Source organism: Mobula hypostoma, chromosome 13 (genome assembly GCF_963921235.1).
Source record: "Mobula hypostoma chromosome 13, sMobHyp1.1, whole genome shotgun sequence".
Lineage (NCBI taxonomy): Eukaryota > Metazoa > Chordata > Chondrichthyes > Myliobatiformes > Myliobatidae > Mobula > Mobula hypostoma.
Genome location: NC_086109.1, coordinates 89,260,813 through 89,288,350, shown reverse-complemented (window position 1 = coordinate 89,288,350; position 27,538 = coordinate 89,260,813). Strand labels below are relative to the sequence as shown.

The window sequence follows — 27,538 nt, the reverse complement described above, 5'->3', positions numbered from 1 at the left end:
GAGGAAGGATCCTTGCCTAGAGGACGTACAGGTCATGTGCTGAAAGCAGAAACCACATGGCTGACCAACCCAGGGACAGAGGAATCTGGCGAGTTGTTCTCGGCAGCCTATGTCATGGGCTTAAGAAGTCAGGTCACCAATGGCATCTGAGAACATCTTCCTCGAGCCTCTCCATCTCTTGTCCTTTTAAAGACCATACCTATCTAAACTATCCTTTGAAGCTCAGTGCTAATAGTATTTGATAGAAACTTATACAAAACCATTCCCAGGTACTTTGCATGTTTAAAAGGTCAGTTAAAGCATTTACTTTTCTGAAATCATTCATTGATCCTATTGAGTTTTGTTAGACTGAGAAGTTTGGAACAGGACACCGGGCAACAGCTGCTGAATATTCTAGCTACAGCACTTCTGCCAATTAGAATCAGTAAATAAACACAAGCATCCAGTCTCCACTAGAGCCAAATATACAACCAAGTTGACATGGTTGGGCCCATAACAAGCTCACTTGCCACTCTGGAGGCCAATACAGCAGTCAGCTCAAATCCCAAGAGGGTGCCTGTTGATCAAGCAACCGGTCAGTTTAAAAGCCTTCACTCAAGATCGTTGCAGTCGGTATCACAGCAGTGAACGGCTGGGCTTGAAATCCTTAAAGCAGGGGTTCCTGAACCTGGAGTTCACGGACCCCTTGCTTAACTGCATTAGAAAAGGTTGGGAACCCCTGCCTTAAAGGCTCTCTCCTAGAAAATGCAGCACTAGGAATAGAAACATAGAAAATAGGTGCAGGAGTAGGCCATTCGGCCCTTCGAGCCTGCACCGCCATTTATTATGATCATGGCTGATCATCCAACTCAGAACCCCGCCCCAGCCTTCCCTCCATACCCTCTGATCCCTGTAGCCACAAGGGCCATATCCAACTCCCTCTTAAATATAGCCAATGAACTGGCCTCAACTGTTTCCTGGGGCACAGAATTCCACACATTCACCACTCTCTGTGTGAAGAAGTTTTTCCTAATCTCGGTCCTAAAAGGCTTCCCCTTTATCCTCAAACTGTGACCCCTTGTTCTGGACTTCCCCAACATCGGGAACAATCTTCCTGCATCTAGCCTGTCCAATCCCTTTAGGATTTTATACGTTTCAATCAGATCCCCCCTCAATCTTCTAAATTCCGAATGTACCACACCACAAGAGAAACTTGCACTTAAGTCAATGAAAATAGGGTCGCATTCAATCTCAGGCTGCCCCGAATACCACACAGTGCAGAATGTGACATTTACAGTACTTCAGCCCCAAAACGAATAGATTAGGACTCTATTCCCTGGAGAGCAGAAGAACGAGGGGGGAATTTGATAGGGGTACACAAAGCGAGGGTACAGACATGATAAATGCAAAGGCTTTTTTCCCCACTGAGGTTAGATGAGACTAGATCTCAGGGTCATGGGTTAACGGTGAAAGGTGAAATATTTAAGGAGAACTTGAGGGGGGAACTTTTTCCACTCAAGAGGGTGCAACAAGCTACCAGTGGAAGTGCTGGATGCAGGTTTGATTTCAACTTTTAAGAGAAGTTTATTGGTACATGGATAGCAGGGGTATGGAGAACTATGGACCAGGCAGAATATTTTAGTATTGACTAAATAGGCTGTAGGGGCTGTTTAATGCTCTATGAAACACATTCAAAAATCTAATAAACTCACTGAATACAGCCTATTTTTATTGCAGTTCTGCACAATCACTTCCCTGCTGGGTTTATCCTTAAAAGATGCAGAGATAGGGTCTCCATGTGGTGTCACAGTCAGATGATTTACACCCATCCAAAATTCTTACAGGAAGTCCTGTTTCTGAGTACACAGCCCAAAATTGTCTGATGATTTCAGACTGAAGCTTCCAACACACCTCTTGAACAAGCAAGGATACCGGCCATTTCTGGAGGTTCAACACCTTGTAAATCACCCCTCCATTATAACCACATCAAATACAGATCCGATAAGAGGAACAACTTCAAAGCCAGATTAGGGAGAGGGACCAAGTTCCCCAGACCTACTTTCAGAGAGAACCTCAGACGCCAAGAGTATGGTTTCTACAAGCTAAGTCCCAAATCACTTTATATGCAATTAAGGAGTGTAGTCACTGCTGTAGATATTGTATTTATTTACAGATTATAGCATGGTAACAGGCCATTCTGGCCTAACAAGCCTGAGCTGCCCAACTATACGCATGTGACTAATTATCAAACCCTACACCTTTGGAATCTGTGAGGAAACTGTGGGGTCACGGGGAGAAAACCTACTCCTCTCCTTTTCATCTCTCAAGTACAGTACTGCACTGACAGTATGAGCCCAGTCTCCTGCAGTAGGATCACAAACCATGGGCGCTTGTCTCCACACACCCCCCAGCCTTCATGGAGTTTCAAATCCATGAAAATACCACTGCTCATATCCACTTTCCACTCAGGCAATTACACAGCCCTAAATTAGTGCCAACCCATACCTGGACAAGCTTTGCCCCAGAAAGACACAACCATTAACACTTCCAAATGTTGGGGAGAATGGATCTCTGAAGATCGAGATGACATTCCTCACATTTTTGCCATAGTTATAGAAAAGTACAATACAGAAACAGGCCCTTCTGCCTATGCCAAGCCACTTAATCTGCCTACTCCCATCGACCTGCACCAGGACCACTGCCGTCCATACCCCTACCATTCATGTACCTATCCAAACTTCTCAAACATTGAAAATCGAGCTTGCATGCACCACTTGCACTGACAGCTCACTCCACACTCTCATGACCCTCTGAGTGAAGAAGTTTCCCCTCATGTTGCCCTTAAACTTTTCAACTTTTCACCCTTAACCTATGACCTCTTGCTGTAGTCCCAACCAACTTCAGTGGAAAAGGAAAAGACACAACTTACCCTACCTGTACCCCTCATAACTTTGTATACTGCTATCAAATCTCCTCCTAATTATCTACATTCCTCGCTGGAAACTACATTAACCGACAATGCCATTCAAGTCACCAACATCCACAGTTAACCCACAACCACAATATCCATTAGGGAATATTATTCCACCACAAGACACAGAGGCAGAATCAGACCATTCGGCCCATCAAGTCTGTTCCACCATTTAATCATGGCTGATTTAACAACAGTAATAATAAAAAAAACAAGTACTTTATTGACCACGAGTGGGAAGTTCTTCCATTACAGCAGCAACATTTAAAAGCACACAGCCATGTGCAGATATAACTACTAAAGTACAGAATAACAATATATTTTACCAATGTATAACAATATGAAATAATAAAGTACAAAATAATAGAACAGACCATTGTGCTCTCCTGTCGCACAGAGATGAACTTACACACACACACACACACATATATAAAACATACATACACACACATATATACATACAGACACACACACACATATATACATACATGTATACACACACACATACACGTATACACACATACATACACATATACACACATACATACACATATACACACATACATATATATACACACACACACACACACACACATAGCACTTGGTAGGAAAGATCTTCTGTAACGATCCTTGTGGCAGTGGAGCTGCACGAGTCTATTTGAAAGGGTGCCCCGCTGCTTAGTCAGTAGGTCATGGAGACCATGTGCCAGGTTGTCCATAATGGATAACAGTTTGTTCAGTGACCTCCCCTCAACCACCAACTCATGAGTCCAAACGTAGCCAAGGATGGATACAGCCTTTTGATTAGTTTATTATCCCTCTCAGCCCTATTCTCCTGCCTTCTCCCCATAACTTTTGATGCCCTTACTAATCAAGAACCTTTCAGCCTCCATTTTAAATATACCCAATTTCGTGGCCTCCACAGCCGCATGTGGCAATGAATTCCACAGATTCACCACCCTCTGGTTAAAGAAATTCCTCCTCGTCTCTGTTCTAAAGGGTCATCTTTCTATCCTGTGTAAACCCACAGCTACAATATCAAGGAACATTCATGAGTAATCCACATCTGTGTCCCTAACTTGGAAGCAAAACTACAACTTCCTACTCCACAAGATTCACAATCCCACTTTCCATTTTTCTCTCCTGCAGGATACAGGATATCCTAGCCAAGAGTATGCCATTATCCCGCAAGTTATCAAGGGTTAATGAATCACGGAGCCAGAAACAAATCAATGCTGGCATAAGCCAAGCCATCCACACACACACTAGAAGCCTGGCTCTTCTAACCCATCCTTTTCAATGAGGACTTTTCCAGAATAAAGCTTGGCACATTGCTCATTTTATTTAGTTAAGCGCATAAGAGAAAGGAGTAGCAAGATGTGCAAATGGGAGAAGTTGGCAAATCTCTAAAGCACGGTGGCATAAAGAATCTCAAAATAAACTTCGTCATTAAAAAAACTTACAAGAATAAACTGCGCAATACCCCTTCATTCTTTACATTCTAAGTCGATGCTTTCAGTACTGTTCTATAACATTCCGACACATCACTGCTGCCATTTATGTGCTCCCGAGGTTGTACGCTAATACAGTAACTGAGAGACTTCCTCACCCAACCCGAAATACTCAGTAGGGTAGTCAGCACCTGAAGTAAGACCAACACCACAGGATTTACAATTTAACTTTCCACTTTTCTCTCCAGCAGGATACAGGGTATTCTAGCCAAGACTATACTACTATCCTGTAAATTATCTTGGGTTAATGAACAAGACCTAAGACAAGCCCACGTACAGGTGAAGCTAGGATCAAGAACAGAAGCTTGTTAAGCTGCAGGGAGGACGGGGGACATCTTTGATCGGCAAAACAGGGATGAGCATGGGGTAAAGCCGTAAATACGTTTATCAGGTCACTGAATGAATGAGACCAGTCAGACAGAGTGAAAACAGGAGGACATGCTCTGCAGGTCAGGAAATGCATGTCCTCTCAAAGGGGAAAAACCAGCATTGAGCTGACATCTCAGTCAGATGAACACAGGTCAATAAGCAAGGTTCAGCCTATTAAACTAGATGCAAATTCAAGTCCTCTCGTGGAGACAGGGGAATTAAATGTAATTACATAAAAAGATGTCAATAACAACCACTATAAACTACCTGATTGTTGTAAACAAAAAGAAATCCATTTTGTTCCTGCATAAACACAATTCGACTTCCCATTCTGACATACCTGTCTAAAGCAGATGTTCCCAACCTGGGGTCCACAGACCCCCCCCCCCTCGGTTAATGGCTGGGGTCCATGGCATTAAAAAAAGAGGCAGGGAACCCGTGGTCCAAGGTCTCCTCGACGGCAGGATGAAGCCAAACTCAGGCTAGAGAAGCAACACTTCATTCCATTTGGATAGCCTCCAACCTGATGGCAAGAAACTCCGATTTCCTCAACTCCCGGTGATCTCTCCACCGCCTTCCTCCTCCTCCATTTCCCTTGCTGGTTAACCCTTCTTCTCCTCTCTTCACCTGCCGATCACCCCCTCCCCCAGCTCCCTCCTCCTCTTTCTTCAATGGTCCACTCTCCTCCCTGATCAGATTCTTTCTTTTTCAGCCTTTTCTCTCTTCCAGCTTCTTACTTCAGGCCACCTCCTCCACTCACTCACCTTCCCCTCACTTGGCCTTACCTATCACCTGCCAGCTTGTACTCCTTCCCCTCCCCCCTTATTTTGGCTTTGGCCCCCTTCCTGATGGAGGGAATAGGCCCCCTCAATAGAGGTGCCTGAATTGTTGAGGTCTTCCAGCACTTTTTGTGTGTTGCTCACTTTGTTCCTTACCCAGTCGAGCCTACATGTGACTCCAGACCACCATTACAGTCCATGCCAAACTAGTCGGAAACAATTAGGGAGGACACAAGACCTTTGGGATTTGGGCAGAATAACTATGTATTGAGGATGACATGGCCTTTTTCTACTTCAGGGAAAATATCTCTCTGCTTAAACATTCAATTGTTTATCAACCGGTGATCCCCAATCTGTGAGCAAACTGTTTCTCTCCTACAAGTTACCTGCCCTCCAAGAGAACCACAACCTTGTTGTGGTATGGAGGTTTGCATGCCTCAGCGACCCAGAGAGCTTTGTTGGCTGGAGTCAGGGCTTTATGCTTTGGCTTTTGGTAGGGTCACCCATGCTAAACAGGTCAAAGGGTAGAGGACAGACGAAGAGTGGAACACCAGTCCTCCAGGTTCGGGGGTTCAGCTCAGGGCTAACAACCTTGACCAGTAAAACAAAACTGTCACAGAAACAGCAATGAAGAAACCTTCTACATCTGAACGCAATGGTACTCTTGAGTCTTCACTAGGGATTTGCAGGACTGACTGTAGTGAAAACCGAGAGGAAACTACTCCTGAAGTTGAAGAGATAAAAGGCTGAAAAAGAAAGAATCTGATCGGGGAGGAGAGTGGACCATTGAAGAAGGAGGAAGAGGGAGCTGGGGGAGGGGTGATCAGCAGGTGAAGAGGAGAAGGGTTAACCAGCATGGAAAATGGAGGAGGAGGAAGGTGGTGGAGAGATCATCAGGAGTTGAGGAAATTGGTGTTTCTTGCCATCAGGTTGGAGGCTATCCAAATGGAATGAAGCGTTGCTTCTCTAGCCCGAGTTTGGCCTCATCCTGCCGTCGAGGAGGCCTTGGACCAGGGGTTCCCTGCCTTTGTTTTTTAAATGCCATGGACCCCTAACGATGAAGGAAGCCCTGAACACCGCCAGAGATGGAGGACCTCCACTGCTGCCATAAATGCCAGTGGCGTAACAGGCAAGGTGCTGTGCTATAGCAGACCCAACTCAGTGGTCTCAGCCTGGTTGAGGACTGCAGTGAAACAAGGCCTGACAGAGTAAATCCTAGGGCAATGCTTCCCGGTATGCACGAGAATAGAACCAGAGGCCATGGTTTCATAAGGGGAACATCACCATTAACAGCGAGAATTCCTTCTCACAGATGCTCTTTGGAACTTGCTTCAGAACGCTGTGGAGGCCAAACCCTTGAAGGTACACTCTGTGACCACTTTATTAGATATACCCATACATCTGCTTGTTAATGCAACCACCTGATCAGCCAGTCATGTAGCAGCAACTCAATGCATAAAAAGCATGCAGACAGGCACAAGAGGTTCAGCTGTTGCTGAAACCAAATGCCAGAATGGAGAAGAAATGTGATCTAAGTGACTTATGAGCATGGAATGATTGTTGGTGCCAGATGGGGTGGTTTGAGTATCTCAGGACCTGCTGATCTCCTGGGATTTTCACGCCACTGGCAGTTCTGTGGGTGAAAATCCCTTGTAAATGAGAGAGGTCAGACCAGAATAGCCAGACTGGCTCAGGCTGACAGGAAGGGGACAGTAACTCAAATAACCACACATTACAACAGTGATGTGCAGACGAGCACTGATGAATACACAACATGTCGATGGGCTACATCAGAAGACCACACCAGATTCCACCCCTGTACCTAATAAAGTGGCCACTGAGTGTATGCTTAAAGCAGAAATAGGTTTATTTCTTAGTAGCAGAAATTAATGTGAGCATTGAACAGAAAAGGAGATGTCTTGAAGTTTTGAAGATATACGAGTCCAACCTTGTTGAATGCAGAAAATATTCCCAAGACTGAAGGAGGCCACTCTAGTTCCCATTTATTTTGAATTAATTTTTAGAATCCTATACCAAGTGTAGCAATCAATCTTTTATGCCCACATTAATTTAATCAGTTCAGATAGAGGACACTTTCATACTCAGGATGATTAAATGACCGCAAAGTATTCATAATTTCATAGGTGTTTCAAAAAAAAGATTAGCTTTATTTGTCACACATACTTTGAAACATACAGCACAAAGTGCTGTGTCCACGACCAACCCAACAGTGGACTCTGCTGGTCAGTATGCTTCCAACACCAACACAGCATGCCCACAAAGCCAAAGCACTCGGAGGGAACTCACATTGTCACGGGGAGAACGTACAAACTCCTCATGGACAGCAGCAGGGAATGAACCCCGATTGCTGGTGCTGTAAAGCATTAAAGTAAGTGCTACGTCTCTGTGCCGCCCCAATCAGGTTCCAAGTACATCCTCCCATTACTGTAAGCGAGGGAAACCAATAATGTGCAATGTGCCCTAATGCTTCCGTTGTACAATCACTCCTTCAACAATTTCCACGTCTGCGTTCCCCACAAACTAACTCTCGGTCGAAAATATTGTGAAATAAAGACGGAGTAGCTGACACTTGGGGTTGTAAGGAAGGGTCTACAAACCAACGACAGACGAATACGCAGCACACGTGGTGCAGAAAAGGCTGGACAGAGCGCAAAGTACAAATGGCACGGTAGCACAGGAGTTAGTTTTAACGCTTTACTGCGCTAGCGATCAGGGATCAATTCCCAGTACTGTCTGTAAGGAGTTTGTATGTTCTCCCCACAATCATGTGGGCCTCCTCTGTTTGCTCCTTTCCCGCTGCTGCCTTCAGATAGAACATACAAGAGCCTCAGGACTCGCACCACCAGATTCAAGAACAGTTACTACCCCTCAACAATCAGGCTCCTGAACAAAAGGGGGTAACAACACTCATTCTGTTTCTGGTGTTCACACAACCACCGATGGACTCACTATAAGGACTCTTTATTTTGTTATTTCATAGACATTACTTTTTGCTATTTATTTATATTTGCATTTGCAGTTTGCCGCTCACTGATCATGTATACAGTTACTGTTCTATAGATTTGCTAATTATGCCCAAAAGAAAAAGAATCTCAGGGTCGTATGTGGAGACATGTATGCACTCTGATCATATATTTTACTTTGACTTTCCTCCCACATTCTTAGAAAAATGTAAGTCGACATTTGCAGGTTGGTCCAGCGCATGCTCACACTGTTGGCTGTTGATGCATTCAACCCATCTCACTGTGTTTCAAAGTTCATATGGCAAATACAGCTAACCTTTTTATGTCCCTTTTAAGTCAAACTACACTGAAAGTATTTTTCCGCCAAGTCCCAAACAGAGGAGTAAAGTGAAGGTTCCTCCTGCGACTTCTTCCAGCGTTTGTCTGGGACGGAGCTCACACCCAGCAGGAAATGGATCATCAAACGTTTCACAAGGGACACTTGCCACCAGCTAAAAGTCTGATTTGTATCAAACCCAAATCTAGCTGAACAAAAACACCACCTGCTCCAACAAATCCCCAAGGTCACAGGGGGCTTCTCAGGAAATTGCCCTTTGCTGAGATAGTGCAAGTCCAGGGAAACTAATATTCTGGCAGGTTAGGTCACAAAGGCTAAAGATAAACCATTGCCTGTTTCACCAGTGGGATATTTCCTCTGAAGCAGTAAAAGCACTTTCACCCTTGATAGATGGTCTTTCTATTTTGTTACAATTGTAACTCAGTGTTGTCACCGTTTAGTGACACACAAGCTTCAGTCTGACAACAGCATCAGGTCCATATCTGACTTCTTCACCCAACTCTAAACTGTTCCAACATTACAGCCTTCCCATAGTCTACGCTCTCTCATTTTGGGCTGCTTGAAGAATATCTAACACCAGTATGTTTTCCCAAATTCCTTCCTGACTCGACAGTTGCCCCTCTCCTTCAAGTCATTGCTTAGTAATCTAAATTTATTAGTCCGATGCTTTTGAGATATCCATCTTAGATCTATGTCACTCAACATTAAACCTTTATTGGAATAACACATAAGTCATGTACTTGGTGATTTTTTAAAAAATATACAAGTTGCAATTCATGCAAGTGAAATAAACAATTTAAATTATTTTCTTTAAACTGCATTTAGTATTAACTGTCTCTGGGTTTCCTCCACCCCCACTCACTTTCAATACTCTCAATAGACGATTCCCTCCACTTTACTCTTTTATCATCACTAACACACACCCAGTGGCCACTATCTTAGGTACACAGATCATTGATGCAAATATCTAATCAGCTAATCAAGTGGCAGCAACTCGATGCATAAACACATGCAGACATGGACAGTGGTTCGGTTCTTGTTCAGACCAAACGTCAGTATGGGGGAAGAAATGTGATCCAAGCGACTTTGGCCATAGAATGATTGTTGATGCTAGATGGGGTGGTTTGAGTATCTCAGAAACTTCTGATTTCCAGGGATTTTCATGCACGACAGTCTCTATGGAGTTTCCATAAAATGGCACGAAATACAAAACAAAAACATCCAGTGAGATGCAGTTCTGTGGGCAAAAATGCCTTGGCAATTGGAAAAGGGTAGAGGAGTATGGCAGGACTGGTTCAAGCTGATTGGAAGGCGACAGCAAAACGTCTTCACCTGCAGAAAAGCTTCTCTGAATAAACATCAAACTGTAAGCAGATGGGCTACAGCTGCAGAAGACCACAAACATACATAGTGTCCACTTTATTAGGCGCAGGGAATGTGTGGGTAATTTCCCCTTACCTACAGCACCCTCCTGTACAATTGCAAGACTTTTAACATCTTCCTTTTCATCCCCTTCCACCAGCCCAAGTGAAGCAACACAAAGTGAATTCAGAGTAGTGCATTTGCCACTCCACTACAATGAAGAAATTGGGCAGCGCTGCACAACATTTCTGCTTAATCCACAAAAGGTGACAAAGATTCCAGAGGCTCATTTTGTTAATTTGCCATCCTTCAGCAAGTTACATCTTCAACCAGATAGAAGCTCAAGAAATTCCAACACATCTTCTCACCAGCAACATTACAGCCCTCAGGAATTCACACTTAAATCGATGATTTTGGATTATCGGTCTTAGTGATATCAAACCAGTCAAATCAAGTGAAAGAACCTTTGTTCGCCTCTTCCTCCACTGATACTGTCCAATCTGTTTTTTTAAGATATTTCAGATTCCAGCATCCTCATTCACTAAAACCCCTTTTATTGAAAGGGCTACATAGAGTGGATATGGAGAGGATGTTTCCAGTAGTGGGAGAATCTAGGATCAGAGAACACAGCCTCGCTAGAATAACATCCTTTTTCTTTTCCCAAAGAATTCATTGCCACAGGTGGCTGTGGAGGCCAAGTCATTGGGTAAATTTAAAGCAGAGGTTGATATGTTCTTGATTAATAAGGGTGTCAAAGGTTACGTGGAGAAGTCAGGAAAATGGGGTTGAGAGGTATAATAAATCAGTCACGATTGAATGGCAAAGCAGATTCGAATTTCACGACATACGCTGGCGATATTAAATCTGATTCTGATTCGATAGGCCACGTGGCCCAATTCTGCTCCCATGTCTTAAGATCTTTATGCTCACCATCTCTCCCCACTGCTACTGAAAATATCTTTGCTTTCTCATGGGCAGAACTTTCCATGACTTAAAATGTTTCGTTTGGTTCCAGACAAAAATGTTGAGTGCCCTATACTCGGTCCAGTTTGGGATCTTTGGTGGTTTAAGTTTTGAGTCTTCTGACTAGTTTTCAGAAGAATGAATCGAAGATGCTGGAAGTTCTCAGCAAGTCAGTCAGCTAACATTTCACCCTACACATCCTAACGACTGTTTTCAAAACTGGGCAGTGAAACATCAGGTATGTCCAGTGGCCATAGGAGAAATAGTGAGAATCAAAGGGGTGTCTGTGAATAGGGCTGAGATTGAAAGACTTAAACTTCACAAGCAATGGTGTCTGCTGAGAGGATGGTGAAGTCTCATTAACCACAGGGAGATGCCAATTCAACGCGAATTAAAACAGAAGAGAAAAGTGCTAGAACTGAGAAACACAAATTGCAGATGCTGGAAGGTTGAAGAAAAGGGTGGCCAACTCACTTTGCACAGGTCACATTCTATGTGGATTCTGGTCCACAAGGTAAAGAGCTCCACAATTTCTTCCAAAGCAAAACAATAATGAGGCAGTGCAGCACGATCATTCCTTTCATGGTAACATTTCTACAATCATTACTTGGCCAAATTCCAAAAACATTACCTAGATCAAAATTCCATCACATCTAGCACTGAGTGGCATGGTACCGTCTTGCACAAGATACAACATGTCCCACAGTTTTGCCACATCTCAAGTTAAAATTTCCTGCAGCATAAAATACTTGGAATGAAATTTATTTAGTTCATTCTATGAGGTGATTTAACCACTGCATATGAGAATACAGCCAGTTTCTTACAAAGCAGTGACAACTTTAAAGAACACGCGAGTTATAATTTATTTATCTCAGTCAATGAAGTAACTTCCATGGAGACAGTTTAAGTCTGCCACTCATTCCCTGCTCTCTTACTCACAGACAGATAGGACGGCATCAGGAGGTTCCATCATCCCTCCCAGGAGTCAAAATAATTCCGAATGAACATCCAAATTGAAGTAGAAATGAAATATTGTCCCAGTTCACCAGAAACCCTCCCGAATGAGCCCATGGGATTTCATATATTTCAGACCCTCCTCCATCTAAAATCTTGTTCCACACATTGAGTAGAACAGGGGTTCTCAACCTTTTTAGTGCATGGACCCCTACCATTAACCGAGAGGTCCATGGACTCCAGGCTGGGAACCCCCTAGACAGAATGGTGTCCTCACTCCGCCCCCCCAAACACCTTTGTTTCCAGTACTCTCAGGATAATGCTAAAACATATCATTTCCTTTTATCAAAACACACTTAACTATAATACAAGACAGACTATAGGAGCAGAATTCGGCCATTCAATCCATTAAACTTGCTCTTTCATTCCATCATGGAAAATTTATTATCCTTCTCAACCCCATTCTTCTGCCTTCTCCCTGTAATCTTTGAAGCCCTGACTAACCAAGAACATATCAACCTCCACTTTAAATACACCCAATGACTTGGCCTGTCTGTGTCAATGAATTCCACAGATTCATCACCCTCTGGCTAAAGAAATTCCTCATCTCTGTTCTAAGGCGACATCCTTGCATTCTGAGGTCTATTCACTTATGTTATTTAGACCCTAGAGGCTGAACAAGTCTTTCCATGGAAAATTTACGAGTTACTTCAATTGATGAAGCACATGCATATTTCTGTCCTCTTCACCAGGGAAACCAGACACAGACTGGTAACCACTTCAAGAACACCCCCATTCAGGGCAGTCGGCCGAGATCGCTATCACCCGCAAAAACAGAAGGAAAGGATGCTGCTGGAATGGAGGGAGACAAAACTGCAGATGCTAGAAGTTCGAAATAAAAAGGTACAGATCAGACAGCATCAATAGAGAAAGCCATTTAGGGTTTAACCATTTACAGGTGATTGATATTTATCCAAATGGGCCAGTTTTACAATGCATGGTGTTGTAGCAAGGTTTAATCGAATCGGATGGTAGATTTGAACTCTCATGTTTATGATGTGCTCTAGCTCTGATTGCTCTTTTTGGTTACTACTTTTGGGCAACACTTGAATCGGGACAGCCTGCAGATAATGAACACTGAACTGAACTGGACCGAAACGTGCCTTTTGTGTTTTTATAGTCTATGTTTTCACTATTTTTTGTTGCCATTTGCATGGGGGGGGGAGGCGTTTTGCTGTTTTCCTTTGGGCAGATTAGTGCCATAGTTCTTGTTTTGTGACGGTCTGTGTGGAAGATGAATTTCAGGTGTACTTTGAACTTTAGTTAGCTGAAATTCAATGTCAAGTCCTGAGGGATGTATTATTCCTGATCAGACAAGATGATGCTCCTTGAGCTTCTTGTCTTCAAATGGGGAAACTCTTCACCCCTGGCTCACTGCTCTCACCTTCTTCACTAATGGGGGTCAACTCAAACTTGAACCTCATTACCTGGCCTTTCATCAGCTTTATTGGTTTTAATAATATCACGTTTCTGCCCAATTCACCTCTTTCACGTCCCATACCCCCTCCCTTACACTGCCCCCCACACTGCATCTCCCTAGCCATTCACTGAACATGAATCTTCCTTTTATTCCGCCTTCCCATTACTAAGTTTTCTTTGAAGGTCTGTTGATCCCAGGTACTTATTTAAACCCCCACATCTAATCATACCATGGCAAAATAAGAATTTGAGCTTTAATTTAACCTGTTCCTCTTCTTAAGCCTTGAACCTTGCGTTAAGTACACAAGCATAGCAATTAAGAGTACCACCATCCCAGCACCAGCAACCTGGGTTCAACTATACCACTGCTTGTAAGGAATTTGCTATCTCCGTGTGACTGTAGGTTTCTCCAATTTCCTCCCACATTTCAAAGACCTACAAGTTAGTAGGTTAATTGGTCACATGGACATAATCGGGCAGCGCAGACTCGTTAGGCCAGAAGGGCCAGTTGCCGTACTGTAGCTCCAAATAATTTTTAAAAATCTAATTGATGCCCACGGAGGATTATAGTACATCAATTAATGCGACTCCAATAAGGATGCTGGTTATTTCCTCGTGGATCACAAATCTAGAAAATGCTTCACAAAAATCCTCAAAAGATTTGACAATCTGTGGTGGGTTTGTATTAGAATTTTCAGTTTTTTTAAAAAAACTACAGTGGAATTTGCCAAGCAATAAAACAGCCTTTTATTCACAATCCCCCAACCCCACACAACTTAATCAAGACTATGCAAATTCAGAACTGACACTATGAAGTTCATCACCACTAACAACAGATTCAATTGAAGGCTTGTAATTCGCAATTACTCCTGGGGGAAATTAGAGAAAAACCACTTTGGTTAGTCACTGTAACAATCTCATAGGAAGAAACTTCAAAAAATCCAGTCAGAGGCGAATCTTTTGCTAAGGGCGGGCAGAGTAGGGGGGTGGGTTAAGACAAAGAATTTGTTATTTACCACCTCCAAACTGTGTTTGAAATTCAGATGAATAGAAGCTACAGCAATCCAGCTGAACTACTAGAGAAGAAGTCAACAAAGGCAGCTGGGAGGATATTGGTTGTTTTGAAGTGGGGGCTGCAGCACAAACCCAAAGCATTAACTGTTTCTCTATCCAAGTCATCTGCTGGTCTGCCGCAGGATTTTGATTTCACACTTCAGCGACACTCTTTTTGACTGCACTTTTTCGCCACACTTCTTTTAAAAAAATTGTTTCATAAAGGATTTATCACTTTCTCAAAGCTCGGGGTCAAGCTGACTCCTGATTTCAACGGATGAAATCAAAGCATCTGCTTGTGATCAGAGCACAACCACCTGGCTGGGATGGGGACTAGTTTCTTGGCAACTGGCAGATGGCAGAGATGTTGGGCTACCTACCACGTGAAACCATTCACTTAGATCGCAGAGTTAATCAACACAGAGAAAACCCACGGACCAGCAAGCACCTGTTTTCTTTCTGTTACATTGCTGGTGTTTAGGGCAGCCATGAAAATTCTCCATAGGATTATTCATTGCTGTTTCTGTAACAGTTGTTTTTTGACCAGTCAGGGCTGTTGGCCCTGAGCTGAACCCCCCGAGCTGAACCCCCCAACCTGAAACACTGGTGGATTCTTCTACCTCTCCGGGTCATTGAGGCCTGCAAGCCTCCAAACCCTACGACATGGTTGTGGCCCTCTTGCAGGAATCACCTGTTTACACTGATACTTTACTCTCTCCACACCCCCGCACTCCCGTTATCCGACCACCCTGAACACGTTTGTAATGGGGAGGGAACAGGCGCACCCAAAAGACACAAGGAAAGCATGCAAATTCTACACAGCACATCACATCAGGCTTACTGGAGCCTCAAGGCAGTAGCTCTATAAGCCGTTCCACTTCTTACAGGTAGAGCATCCATTCTAGTTCTCCCCCCCCCCAAAACATTCCGTGTCTCTACCTCAGTCACTGCACTGTAAACACTTTAAGCCACCTTTTGCAAGACCAAGACCCTAAGACAGAGCAGAGTTAGGCCATTCGGCCCATCAAGTCTACTCCACCATTTCATCATGGAGGATCTATTTTCTCTCTCAGCCCAAATCTCCTGCCTCCACCTTCCCCCCAGTATCCCTTCATGCCCTGAAGAATCAAGAACCTGTCAACCCCTGCCTTAAAAACACTTTAACGACTTGGTGCCACAGCTGTCTGTGGCAACAAATTCCACAGATTCACCACCCTCTGGATCAAGAAAATCCTCCACATCTCTCTTCTAAATGGAAGTTCCTCTGTTCTGAAGCTGCATCCTCTGGTCTTATAGACTCCCACACCATAGGAAACATCCTCTCCAAATCCACTCATCATAATGCTCTTTACATGGCAAACGGGAATCTTCTACTCACCCCGTAAAAACCCAGAGCTACAGAAACACAAATAGAAATTCAAAAGCCCTCCTCCCTGGAAAAGGATGGGTTCTTCACAATGGGCCACACTTGTGGATGGCCCGAAAGACTGGCCCGCGACAGAGGACCCTGGCCAGCTGCTGTCGGTGACCTATACCCCAGTAGGGGTGATGGATCTTACATTGTAAATACATGAGGGCACGCATGTATTTATGCACATCTTATTCTGTATCCGTATTTCAACCTCCAACCTTATTTTTTTTATATAACTATTGAATGTTGTTTGTTGCAAGTCACACCAAAACACCACAGCAAATTCCTAATGTGTATTTGGCCAACAGAGTTGATACTTAATTTTTATCCGAGAGTTAAGGAAAGGTTGAGCACACCCAGAAAAATGGAGATTAATGAACGTTGATTAGTGGAGAGCAATGTTCCAAATTCTATGCTGATCTAAGACCAGTGAAACGGCTCTGGGCAACTCTTTCACTCCAACTGGACAGAGACCCAAATGCGAGAAAAACATAAACAGGAAAGCCACAACAATACTTCAGGCACACCAGTGGAACTGGGGCAAGGGGAGCAGGCTGTTGTTTCAAGTTTTAGCTTAACAAGTAACGTTACTGGCACTAGATATTGCCACTAATGCCGTGGAGAGCATTCTAACTGGCTGCATTACCGTCTGGTATGGCGGGGGGGGGGTTACTGCACAGGATCAAAGTAAGCTGCAGAGAGCTGTAAAATTAGCTAGCTCCATCATGGGTATCTAGCCTCCACAGTATCCAAGACATCTTCGTGGAGGAGTGACTCAAAAACACAGCGTCCATCATACAGGACCCTCACCATCCAAGACCTGCCCTCTTCTTATTGCTGTCATCAGGAAACACCAACTCACAGTTCTTCTCTATATTATCATGTACTGCTGCTGCAAAGTTAACAAACTACACAACTTATGCTGGTGATATTAAACCTGGTTCTGATTCTGAAATTGAAAGGTCTCTACTTCCAGAGGTTGCACAGACAAGGATTATTTTCTCTGGGGCATCTGAAGCTGAGGGAAAACATAATAGAAGTCTCTAAAATTACAAGAGGCATACATGCAGTAGACAGTCAGAACCTTTCTCCCTCAGGGTGGAGGCACTGAGTACTAAAGGACAAAGCTTCAAACTGAAAGGTGTAAGACTTAAAAGGGGAATTGTGATGCAAGTTGTTTTTTTTTACTTTAAGACAGAGGTAAGTATGCGCCTGGACACACTGGCAAGGTTGGCTAGTGGATGCAGATAGAATAAAAGCTTTCAAGAGGCTTTTAGTCACATGAATGTACAGAGAATGAGAGATGGATCATGCACAGGCAGAAGGGATTAAGTTTAGTTTGGCACAAAGACTGTGGGTTGAAGGGCCTGTTCCTGAGCTGTACTGCTGTATATTCCCTGCTGAAAATCCTTCAACATTCCATCCAAATATGACGACACACTTCAGACCATCTCTATTCCTCCAAGTATAATGTGACTGAACTTCAAAACTACTCGAGCCAAAACATCCATATAGTGCCCCGCTGAATTAGAAACTCACTTGAAGTACCCACAGTCCACACCAGGTCACCAATCCAACCACTTAAAGACGCTAGATTTAATTATTTTGGTAGATAAGCATTTGAAGTGTGGATATCTCACATTTATAATCTGGGTTTAGTGTGGTACAATGAGCAAAGGACTCAATTTTCCCATAAAATTTTAACAAAAGCCTTGTTAAACATCAAAACACATGACAACCACTGGATCATAGATGATGGGTTTTAGGAGGAATTCCAAAGCTTGGCAGCTGAGAGCCAACAGAGGAATGGTCGTGTACAATCAAAATGCTCAAGACATTCCATCTTACTAAGCCATCTCCTAGTCCTGGGCAAAATACGGGAGGAACTCAGCAAGCCAATGGAGGGGAATAAACAGTCAGCATTTCAGGCCAAGACCCTTCATCAGGACGTATTCCTATTTCACAATAGCCTAACTTCAATCCTTCACAAATAACGGGAACGTACAACACAATAAATAATAAGCAGTCTGTGCAACAACCTACACCAATTAAATTTCACGTGGAATAGGCCCTTACAGCACTTTGGGCCTTGCCATTTTGCCCCCCCCCCAATTTAATCTGAGCCTAATCACAGATCAATTTACAATAACCAATTAACCTGCCAACCAGTACATCATCTTTGGACTGTGGGGGGGAAACCACCCAGACACAGGGAGAACATACAAACAGACAGCAGTAAGAATTGTTCACGATGCAATGAGCCACAATGTTCAAGTGTCATCTTCAAACCTATTCTTTGAAGTTCAAAGGTTCGTGTACTGTCAAAGTATGCATGTACAACCCAACTCTGATATTTGTTATTTAGGTTTCTTAGAGAAAAAAACAATAGTTCTGAATTTCAACACTCACAACACGCTGGAGGAACTCAGCGGGTCAGTTCTGAATATCAAAGTACAAACTTTTTCATTAATAAGCCATACACCACAAAAGTAGAAGAAATCCAATCAGGACAATTCAAACTTTGAAAGGGGTCAGAGACATTGCAACCAGTAACCATGAGACATCATTAGCCACCATTTACACCAACACAATTTCAGAGTGACCCATGGCTTTGACTTGCTACCGGTGGGCAACGGGAAAGAAATGGGTTGCAGGAAATTGAATGGTGAATGGGATGCCCGAGACACGGTGAGAGATTCAATGGGCTGAATGGCCTCCTTGACATTTTTGTAAGCAGCAGAGAGACAAGGAACGCTCCATGAGCATGAGCTACGTATCACTGAAGGAAGATGGCAGTGCATGACGGGTAACTCACTGCAGCCAATGCACATTGCTGCGACTGGGTTAGGGCCGGGAAGTTATGGGCGTTATGTTGGCACCCAAAGCGTGACAACAACCGTGGGCTGCTCCGAGCACGAGTTCCTGCGGTAACATTTGGCGGTTACAGGATTTTGACGAGTGACCTGTGACCCATCCAGACTTCTGTTACAGCATGGTAGAATGGTGCATCATGGGAACAGACCGTCTGGCCCACAAGACTGTGCCGACCACCACTCGCACTTACAACTTCTAGTGCCCAGATGCCAACGAACAGGTGCATGGCACCACCACCACATCCGCAATTGTACGGGGCGTCAGTGAGGCCTGAAGCACTGCGGGCAGTTCTGGTCTCTTTACTTGAGGAAGGACACACTGGCTTTGGAGGTGGTGCAGAGGAGCTCCACCAGATTGATTGTGGAGAGGTTGATTTTGGCAGACGGATGATAGAATTACGGAGGGCTGTGTGGGGGGGAACTGACCAGATGGCCTATTGCTTTACGTCCTTACACTGTCTCACACCACAGAGGTCAGGAACTATACAGGCACTACTTTGCCACTCAAAATCCTGTAATCAGAACATTACAGCAGCAATACCTGTACTCCTGAAATCTTGATCTCAATTTCATCTCCCACGCCAATGAAATGTCTAAATCTAAAAGAATGTGGGATAACAAGAAGTCTTGATGGGACAGTTAATACAATAACCTTTCACTCTCAGAACCCAGTCTAAGCACAGCACAAAGCAGATGTCTCCTCTTCCCTTCAGGGAATGGTCTCACAGAAAGTCACTGCCCACCCTAGCGATTTCCCTCACTTTCTAATGCTAACTACGATGGAGAACTGTGCTGGTTATAAAAATGGACCTTCAGTAATCAGTGTGAACGCTGTGCATCTGTAGTAAACTGTCAGGGCCACGCTCTCTTCCCACTACTTCCATCAGGCAGAAGGTAGTACAGATTCCTCGAGTCCCACACCAGGTTCACAGTTACTACTCTTCAACCACCAGGCTTGGTTAACTTCACTCACCTCAACTCTGAACTGATTGAAGTCACTTCCAACTCATGTTCTCAGTATTTTTTTTTATTTACACATTGTTCCTTCTGCACCAGTCTTTATGTATAGTTTTTCATAAATTCTATTGTATTTTATTTTCCTGTAAATGTCTGGAAGAAAATGAATCTCTGGTATATGGCAACATCTACATACTTAGATAATGAATTTTATTTTGTCCTCTTAAGCACCTCTTTCCACAATCATGTTAAAATCAGCCGAAGTCCCAAATCAACCTAGTCACTATGTCCCACTATCATCTGCTGAGGCCTTTTGCAGTGACCTAAATTACTCCTCCTCGCAACTCAAACCCAAGATTAAGTTTTTGCGGCCAACACTTAAACTGGACTTCTCTCTCCGCCGACGTTGACTGACGTACTGAGCTACTTGCGGCATTAATTTTAAAAATCTGTATCCCAACTCCATCTTAAGCGAAATCATCGCACTACCCACATATGTCAAGGTCATGGGCACTCACACATTATGCTGTACGGAATGTCACCAATCATGACTCTTGTATACAGGCAAACCCACAAGCCAAATGGACGTAAAAAGAAACACAAAAATCACTGAACAAACAGGGGTACCCAACTCAGACCAGCAACGGAAATTTTGCATAGTGCTACATTTTAACACCTAATTGCTGAAACAAACAAAAATACAGGTTTCATTGCTCAACTGGCTTCAATTGTCTTTGAACGGGCCAATGTATCAAAATACAAACTCTAAATCGTATGCATATTAAATATACAATCGCTTTGCTTTGAACGCAAGTTTAAAACTTGGGAGTAGAGCTCTCGCAGAAAAAAAAGCGCACATATGGGTGAAGTTATTTTAGGGGACTATCGTGCAATTATGCCTCACGTATGTATCATACCAAGACTGTAAGTAACGCCAAGATTCACATTTCTACAAAATAAATGTTATCTCCTTCTCCTCGCCACTCAAAATAACAGCCAAAAAATCTTATACCAAACAGGTCCATTAATTGGACACAAACCAGCAAATCTGCATCGCAATACCGCGGGATGATGAAAAAAATATATAAATAAAAATTCGTATAATATGCCTGAGACAGGAAAAGCACACGCCCGCAAAAATCTTGTGCCTGCTTATATAATGAGCATTTCCAAGCCTCCGGCGCCGGGAGGAGAGGGAAGGGAGGACCCCGGTGACCACCGAGAGAACGCGAATGTTGCCACTGCGAAGTTGCAGAGTTCGATGGAATCCCCGGCGGGTTCCAAATTCCAATTTGGAACGTTCGGCACAAACAAATCGCTACATCGCCTTCCACACGGTAGGCAACACAACAAAATGGCAGCCGGGGGCTAACCTAGGGGGCAAACTTTAAACCAGGACTGATTTTTTTTTAATAATTATTTTTTCGATTTTTATTCTTCTCTCCACTCCCACCTCTCTCAGTCCCATCTCTCATTTAAACGGCTCCTAAATGTTGATTCTCTCCCCCCCACCCCCCACTTTTACCCCACAGCAAAAGAGTGAACACGTTTGCTCTCCAGAAGAGTTGATTCTGAATTATCTGCCAATTGTTAAGAATCTTCGCGGTGGAAAAGAGCTGATAGGCTCCATTTCCCCAATGACGTAACCTTACTGTATTTTTGTCCTTGCAATTTCTTCCCCGTTACCTTTCCCCGGCTGCACCATCGCCCAAGCGGGAGCACGAAATTCGCATGTTTTTAAAAGTCTCCCTCTTTCACGGCCGCTTCGTAAGAAAAGAAAGACGGTCAAGGCGCGTGGTATTTATATTCTTCGCTTGTTTCCCAAGCCCTCAGTAAAATGGCGGCCGTCCTACTAATGCTGGATCAGATCCTGCCAACGCGGTACAAAGTTCCAAAGTTGGCCCCGATTTCACAGTTACCGCTCTGTCACGGACCGATGCAGACTCTCCCTCCCTCTTAAAAAAAATCTGCACTTGCATTTATCTCCGCTTTGTCCCAGACGACAGTACTTTTAAAAACACTAAAGCCATAAACTGCAAGATCAACTAATAAAATCACCTTCCCCTTTCTCGATGACTACCAACGTTACAAACACAACAATCGAGGAAATGCAAATCTATTCTGTTTCCTCCCTCCTATTGTAAACCTCTAGATATCACCCGCAACCAGCCAAGTTAGGAATCGCCAAGTATAGAAAAATAATTCTGTTATTCCACCTCACTGGTTAAATTTCTACGTAATTATACTTCTAATTACACTCTTAAATTTAAATGGCATATCAGTTCCCTTTAAAAAGTGTTCAAAATCTGATCTTAAAAGTATGGGGAAAAAACAAGTTTGGTCTCAGTCGAGGTTACTCGAGTTTATAATCTACTGAAAGGGGAAACCTGCTCGCTTCAGCTTCATAAATCTATCCCCACAGCGTAATTAAAACATATTTACAGTATCAAAAACGATCCACACTCATGCGCGCGTAATGCAGATTCATGTCAAACAGCTACTATTTTTGTCCCACCACAAGGTCTTTAGTTTATTCTAAAGATTTCCAAAGTTAAAAAGAACCAGAAACTACAAAAACCTCCAAAATCCATTAAGAGATTAGCATCGACCACATCGCCCTCTCAAACCTGGACCGCTGTTCATTATATAGTATTTTATAATATAGAAAAATATGCGAGAATGGGCGCGTTCATGACTATGAATTTGCAAATATGGCTCCCCATTCTCCCTATTTGATCACCGATAGAAATTATTTACTGCATCTCAAGTTTCTTTTACACGTTGTACGAACTTCAAACCTTCCACTGTCAAAAATGGGAGAAAAGTTTGCGAAGCTTCAGGAATATTAAGTAATCAGTTTCACATATACTCTTGCAAAACTCGGTGCATTTCATCCAATCCTGCCAGCCTCACTGAGATTCACAATCCCTGCTACTTCTATTTGATATTTAACAAAACATTAAGCAGATAAAACAGGCATACTTTAAAACAAAGATGAAATACTACGCATATTTGCAGCAAGATTGCTGGAAGGGTAGGTGAGGGAAATTTATAAACAGACACGACCCCCATCTCAACTATTTTTCGCTCCACAAAAAAAAATTAAGGTATCGAGAAGTTTTCTTAAAAGAGAAGCAGTCTTACATCTGAGGGCGTTCTATTCCGTAGCTCTAAATGAATTCTTTTCTTCATATCCATCTTTGCCACCAAGGCTGATTTACAATATGAAGACAACGCTGGTGACTAAACGCTGTTCAACACAGGGAGAGATCTGCTTGCAATACAAGCTGACGCCACTACACCGTCCAGCCAACCCAACTTGATAACTACTCCAAACGGTGGGTGGGAAAACAGCTTTGATGGACCCGATAACCGGCCAATCGGATCCAATGACAGACAATCGAGCCAGGTTTAGACAAATAGCTAAAGTGGTGAAGTCGTCGCGGGCGGGATCTGAGAACTATTAAGCTGGGTTGCAGACAGGCTTTCTAGGTGCATTAAATAGCCCATTCGCAGCCGAAGAGGAGGCATGGTCACAAATGGCGTCCTTTCGTATGGCTGTAAAGAGGGACAATCCCGTCGTTTTTATTTCACAAAAGCCCGGCGTCCCCCTGACACTGGATTTTTAAACCGAAGCTCAAGCAATTATCTACCAATGCTAAACTCGAACAAGTGTCGACAGGTATATAAAATACAGCATTGTTGTATAAAAAGTAATGCAATCAGAAATAATTTAAGTTCATTACGGTGAAAGTTCTGCATATGGCATACCTATACCCGAGAAACACGCGAGATTGAAAACAACATTATACCGGAATAAATAATTATAGAAACCCAATATTGAAATCTTACATTTTATGGGTCCCAGTTTTGCCGTTAACATTGGGGTTATTTTGGGGGTGGAGGCGTAAATGCAACCACGTGTCTTTTTCAATTGTCAAATTATCCTTAAAATATGGAAATAAAACATCACACACTAATGCAAGTAATTAAAATACACAACATTTACGTCCAGTCGCATATTCACAAGAAAATGGAAGGGCATTGTCATGTCACGAGGAATACAAGTCAACGTCCTTCTATGGTTCTTCGTTAGCATGCAAAAAAATTACCTTATTATCCAATCATTGTGAAAATACTTTAAAAAGTGCAAATTTCAAATGGTTATTGAAATCGCCATCTGTACAATTTTTTCAACTATTGTACATAATGCACGAGCAAATGAAGCGCATAAAATTTTAATGTGCGTCACGCTCAATTTTTAAATCACAGCAGGGGAGAAAATGAACACCAAATTTCACTTGGGTGATTGACGTGCCGAACGATCAATGGTAAAGGAGCGTCCCTGATTGACATGCGGGTCATCCTATCAGCTAGCGGACAATGATAGACAGCAGGAAAGAGCCAAAAGCCGGCGAGTTAAAAGGCGGGACAAATGAAGGGACGGTCGAATCCCGCGGTAACAAATGGAACAAACTTAAAATACAACAGGTCACGTGTCCACTCCAGCGCCATCTTGCTCGCACCGATAAAAAGCATAAAAAAGCGAATTTCACAATGCAAACCTTTGCGATTCTTAATTCAAGTTATGAAATAAATCAAGTGATTTTACCTCCTGCTCATGGGCGCTCTCAGCCAAGCTCCATTGCCGCGCTAGAGACACAATGGTGGAGAACGAATAACTGCGCAACAGTTTCTAAGTCTGCTGCAACGCGGCATGGCTGTCTTTGCAAACGTGCATTTGTTTTTTTACAGAACAGCAGAGACAAAAGCCCAATTCAATCATTTTCTCTAATGATTTACAATGAGAGCGTCCTCTTGCCAAATTTTCGCGACAGCTGGAGTTTGCAACGAACCCCTTTAGGAGTTATATTTTTTGCACACAATGTTTTTTTAATTCCTTGCGCGAATCTCCTCAAATTTTTTTCGGCTGCTGGGGTGTGTCACCAGGCGGCCCCACGACCGAGTTTTGCTGTTTTGCCAGCGACTGCGTGCATCGTGTGCGCAAATGATAGGGTTTAAGCTATTCTTTAAACTGTCTCAACAATGCACTGTATTCGCATTACTGCAACCCCCCCTCTAGCAGCCATTGACCGCTCTTGTGTTCGATGGTGCAACCTTCATCCTTGTGCTTTGTATTTTGATAGTGTTTTATAAATGCACGAATTGCAATTGCAATTAAAATAATATAGTTTAATGCAAAATGTGTTAATTTTAACACGAGTTGGTTTCATTCCAAAACGCAATTACACTCTTCAAATATGTTGTTTTTCTTGCACACTGACATTGAGTGAATCTGCTATTGAGATTTGAGAAATTGTTTTATAATACGGCATACATAATAACCTTAATTTTTTGGAAATGGCAGGCCTACAATACTAATGTAAAAGCAGCGTTTCAACGCATACTAAAGAATTGTATAAGCCTTAAATCTGAATAAAACAAGGTTGAAACTGAATTTTTAATAATATGGTTTTAAAGGATTTATAGCTTTATAAAATAGATGTTTTTAATGTTCTGGATTTAGACACATTTAAAAAGTATTCAGTGATTACTCATTTTATTTGAAAACAAAAATCTACTTTAGAAACAAGCAACTCTTGACCAAACAAAATTTAATTTTGTTAAATGGATTGTAATCAGCTAATTGGTAAACCCATTCAGTGTTGACAATTAGAAATGTCAATCTTCTGGAACATATTATTTGTTAATTTACTTGTGGCAATATTACTTTATATGTTGTGTGTGAGTTATATGTACTGTGTTGTGCACTCTTCGGGCTGGACAATCAAGGTTGTTTTGTTTTGACGTATACATTTATACCATTGAAATGACAATAAACAAACTTACAGTTCAGAGGCAGGATTGATATCAACACACAGTGGCAGGTCCACTAACGTTTCTCATTTATATCAATGACCAAGACACAAAACCCAACAATATACTGTCCCTAAAAACTTCTCCAAAAAGGTAGTGAATTTCTGGAACTCTTTGCACCTAACAGTGGTGGAGGTCAGATCATTAAATATATACAGTTTAAGAATAGGGAAAGTTACAGCATAGTTATATGTAACAAAGCTGTGCTGATTAGAACACAAACATAGACCATTACAGGCCCTTCGGCCCACACTGTTATGCTGACCTTTTAGTCTACTCTAAGATTAATTCATCCTAGCCCTCCATTTTTCTATCATCCATATGCCTAACTAAGGTTCTTAAATGCCCCTAATGTATCTGCCACTACCACCACCCCTGGATTCCTGTTCCACACCGGAAAATTACCTATGACATTCCCCCAAACTTTCCACCAATCACCTTAAAATTTTGCGCCCCTCCCCCCCCCCCCCGGGTTTTAGGCATTTCTGACCCGAGAAAAGGTTTCTGGCTGTCCACTCGATCGAGTGATAAGATAAATAGTAAATAAATGAACACCTCTTTCAAATGTACAAGATGATAAGAGGCCTAGATCGAGTAGATAAAAAACGGAGACATAAATATTTGAGAGATTGAGGAGAATGGGTTCATAAGCGGAGTTTAGGCGCATAGTACAGCCGTGATCATATTGAACGGTGGGACAGGTTTGATGGGCCGAGTGACCTACTTGTTTATTTATTTTGGTGTATGTTTAGAACTGCCTTTAATATAGAAATGCCACAAGGGATTTCACAGGAGCGTTAGCAAACAACAAAAAAAATGACATTAAATCATTTGAGCAGAAATGAAGACACATCATCAAAGGATTACAGATTTTGTTCAGGATTTCAAGGGGAGTCTCCGTATTTCCCAGCGGTGAGGCAATTAAATTGCAAACATGCAAAAGGCCAGAGCACAGATACCTCAGGCCAGCGCACAGATACCTCAGGCCAGCATTGCAGAACTTATAACTGAAAAAAAGGGTTTGGGAGAGAAACTGTGAAACGCAACACTGGAAATGCTGCTCTCTCTTCTGGCATTCTTTCTCTCTCCCCACTCTTTCCCCAGTTCTCTCTCCCCACTCTATCTCTCCCCCATCTCCCCTCCCTCCTCCTCACTCCCCTCCCTCCTCCTCCCTTTCTCCTCTCTCCCCCACCCCCTTTCCCTTTCTCCCACCTCCTCTCCCCTTGCTTTAATGACCTCTCTCACCCCTCTCACCCCCACTCCCTCGCAACTTCCCCCCTCATTCAACCCTGTCTGTCTTTTCTCCCCTCATCCTCTCCCCCACCATCCCCGTCTCCCTCTCCCTCCCACACTCTATTTCCATTTCTCTGCTCTCCCTTCTGCTGTTCTCTCTCTTTCCCTCACTTCCCTATCCTCCCCTACCCTCTGCCCACTCCCTCCGTCTTCCCCGCCCCTCCCTCTAACCACCTCCCTCTCAAACCTCTATTCCTCAGCACCATTCCCTCACTCCATCCTGCATACTCCTCCACCTCCCTCATTCAACCCCACTCCCCCTCTCTCACCTTCCCAACTCTCCTCTTTCTCCCCACTCATTCCCTCACACTCCCCCTCCCCACCTCCCTCCTCTCTCTCTTTTCCCACCCCCTCTATCTCTTCCCACCACATCCCCTTCCCCTTTC

General features: G+C 43.2%; 1 protein-coding gene across 3 annotated transcripts in view; it reads right to left on the bottom strand.

Moving 5' to 3' along the window:
- anp32a (acidic (leucine-rich) nuclear phosphoprotein 32 family, member A) overlaps positions 1-23,287 on the bottom strand; it is a 54,658-nt gene extending 31,371 nt beyond the window's left edge. For 2 of the 3 annotated variants that reach the window (XR_010020182.1, XM_063066147.1), the window contains exon 1: positions 23,127-23,287. Coding sequence is in view for 2 of the 3 variants with exons in the window: in XM_063066147.1 (XP_062922217.1) it covers positions 23,127-23,180 (54 nt within the window). In the remaining variant the exon portion in view is untranslated. The remainder of the gene's footprint in view (positions 1-23,126) is intronic. The other variant, XM_063066146.1, reaches the window with a different exon arrangement.
- Positions 23,288-27,538: the final 4,251 nt, after the last annotated feature.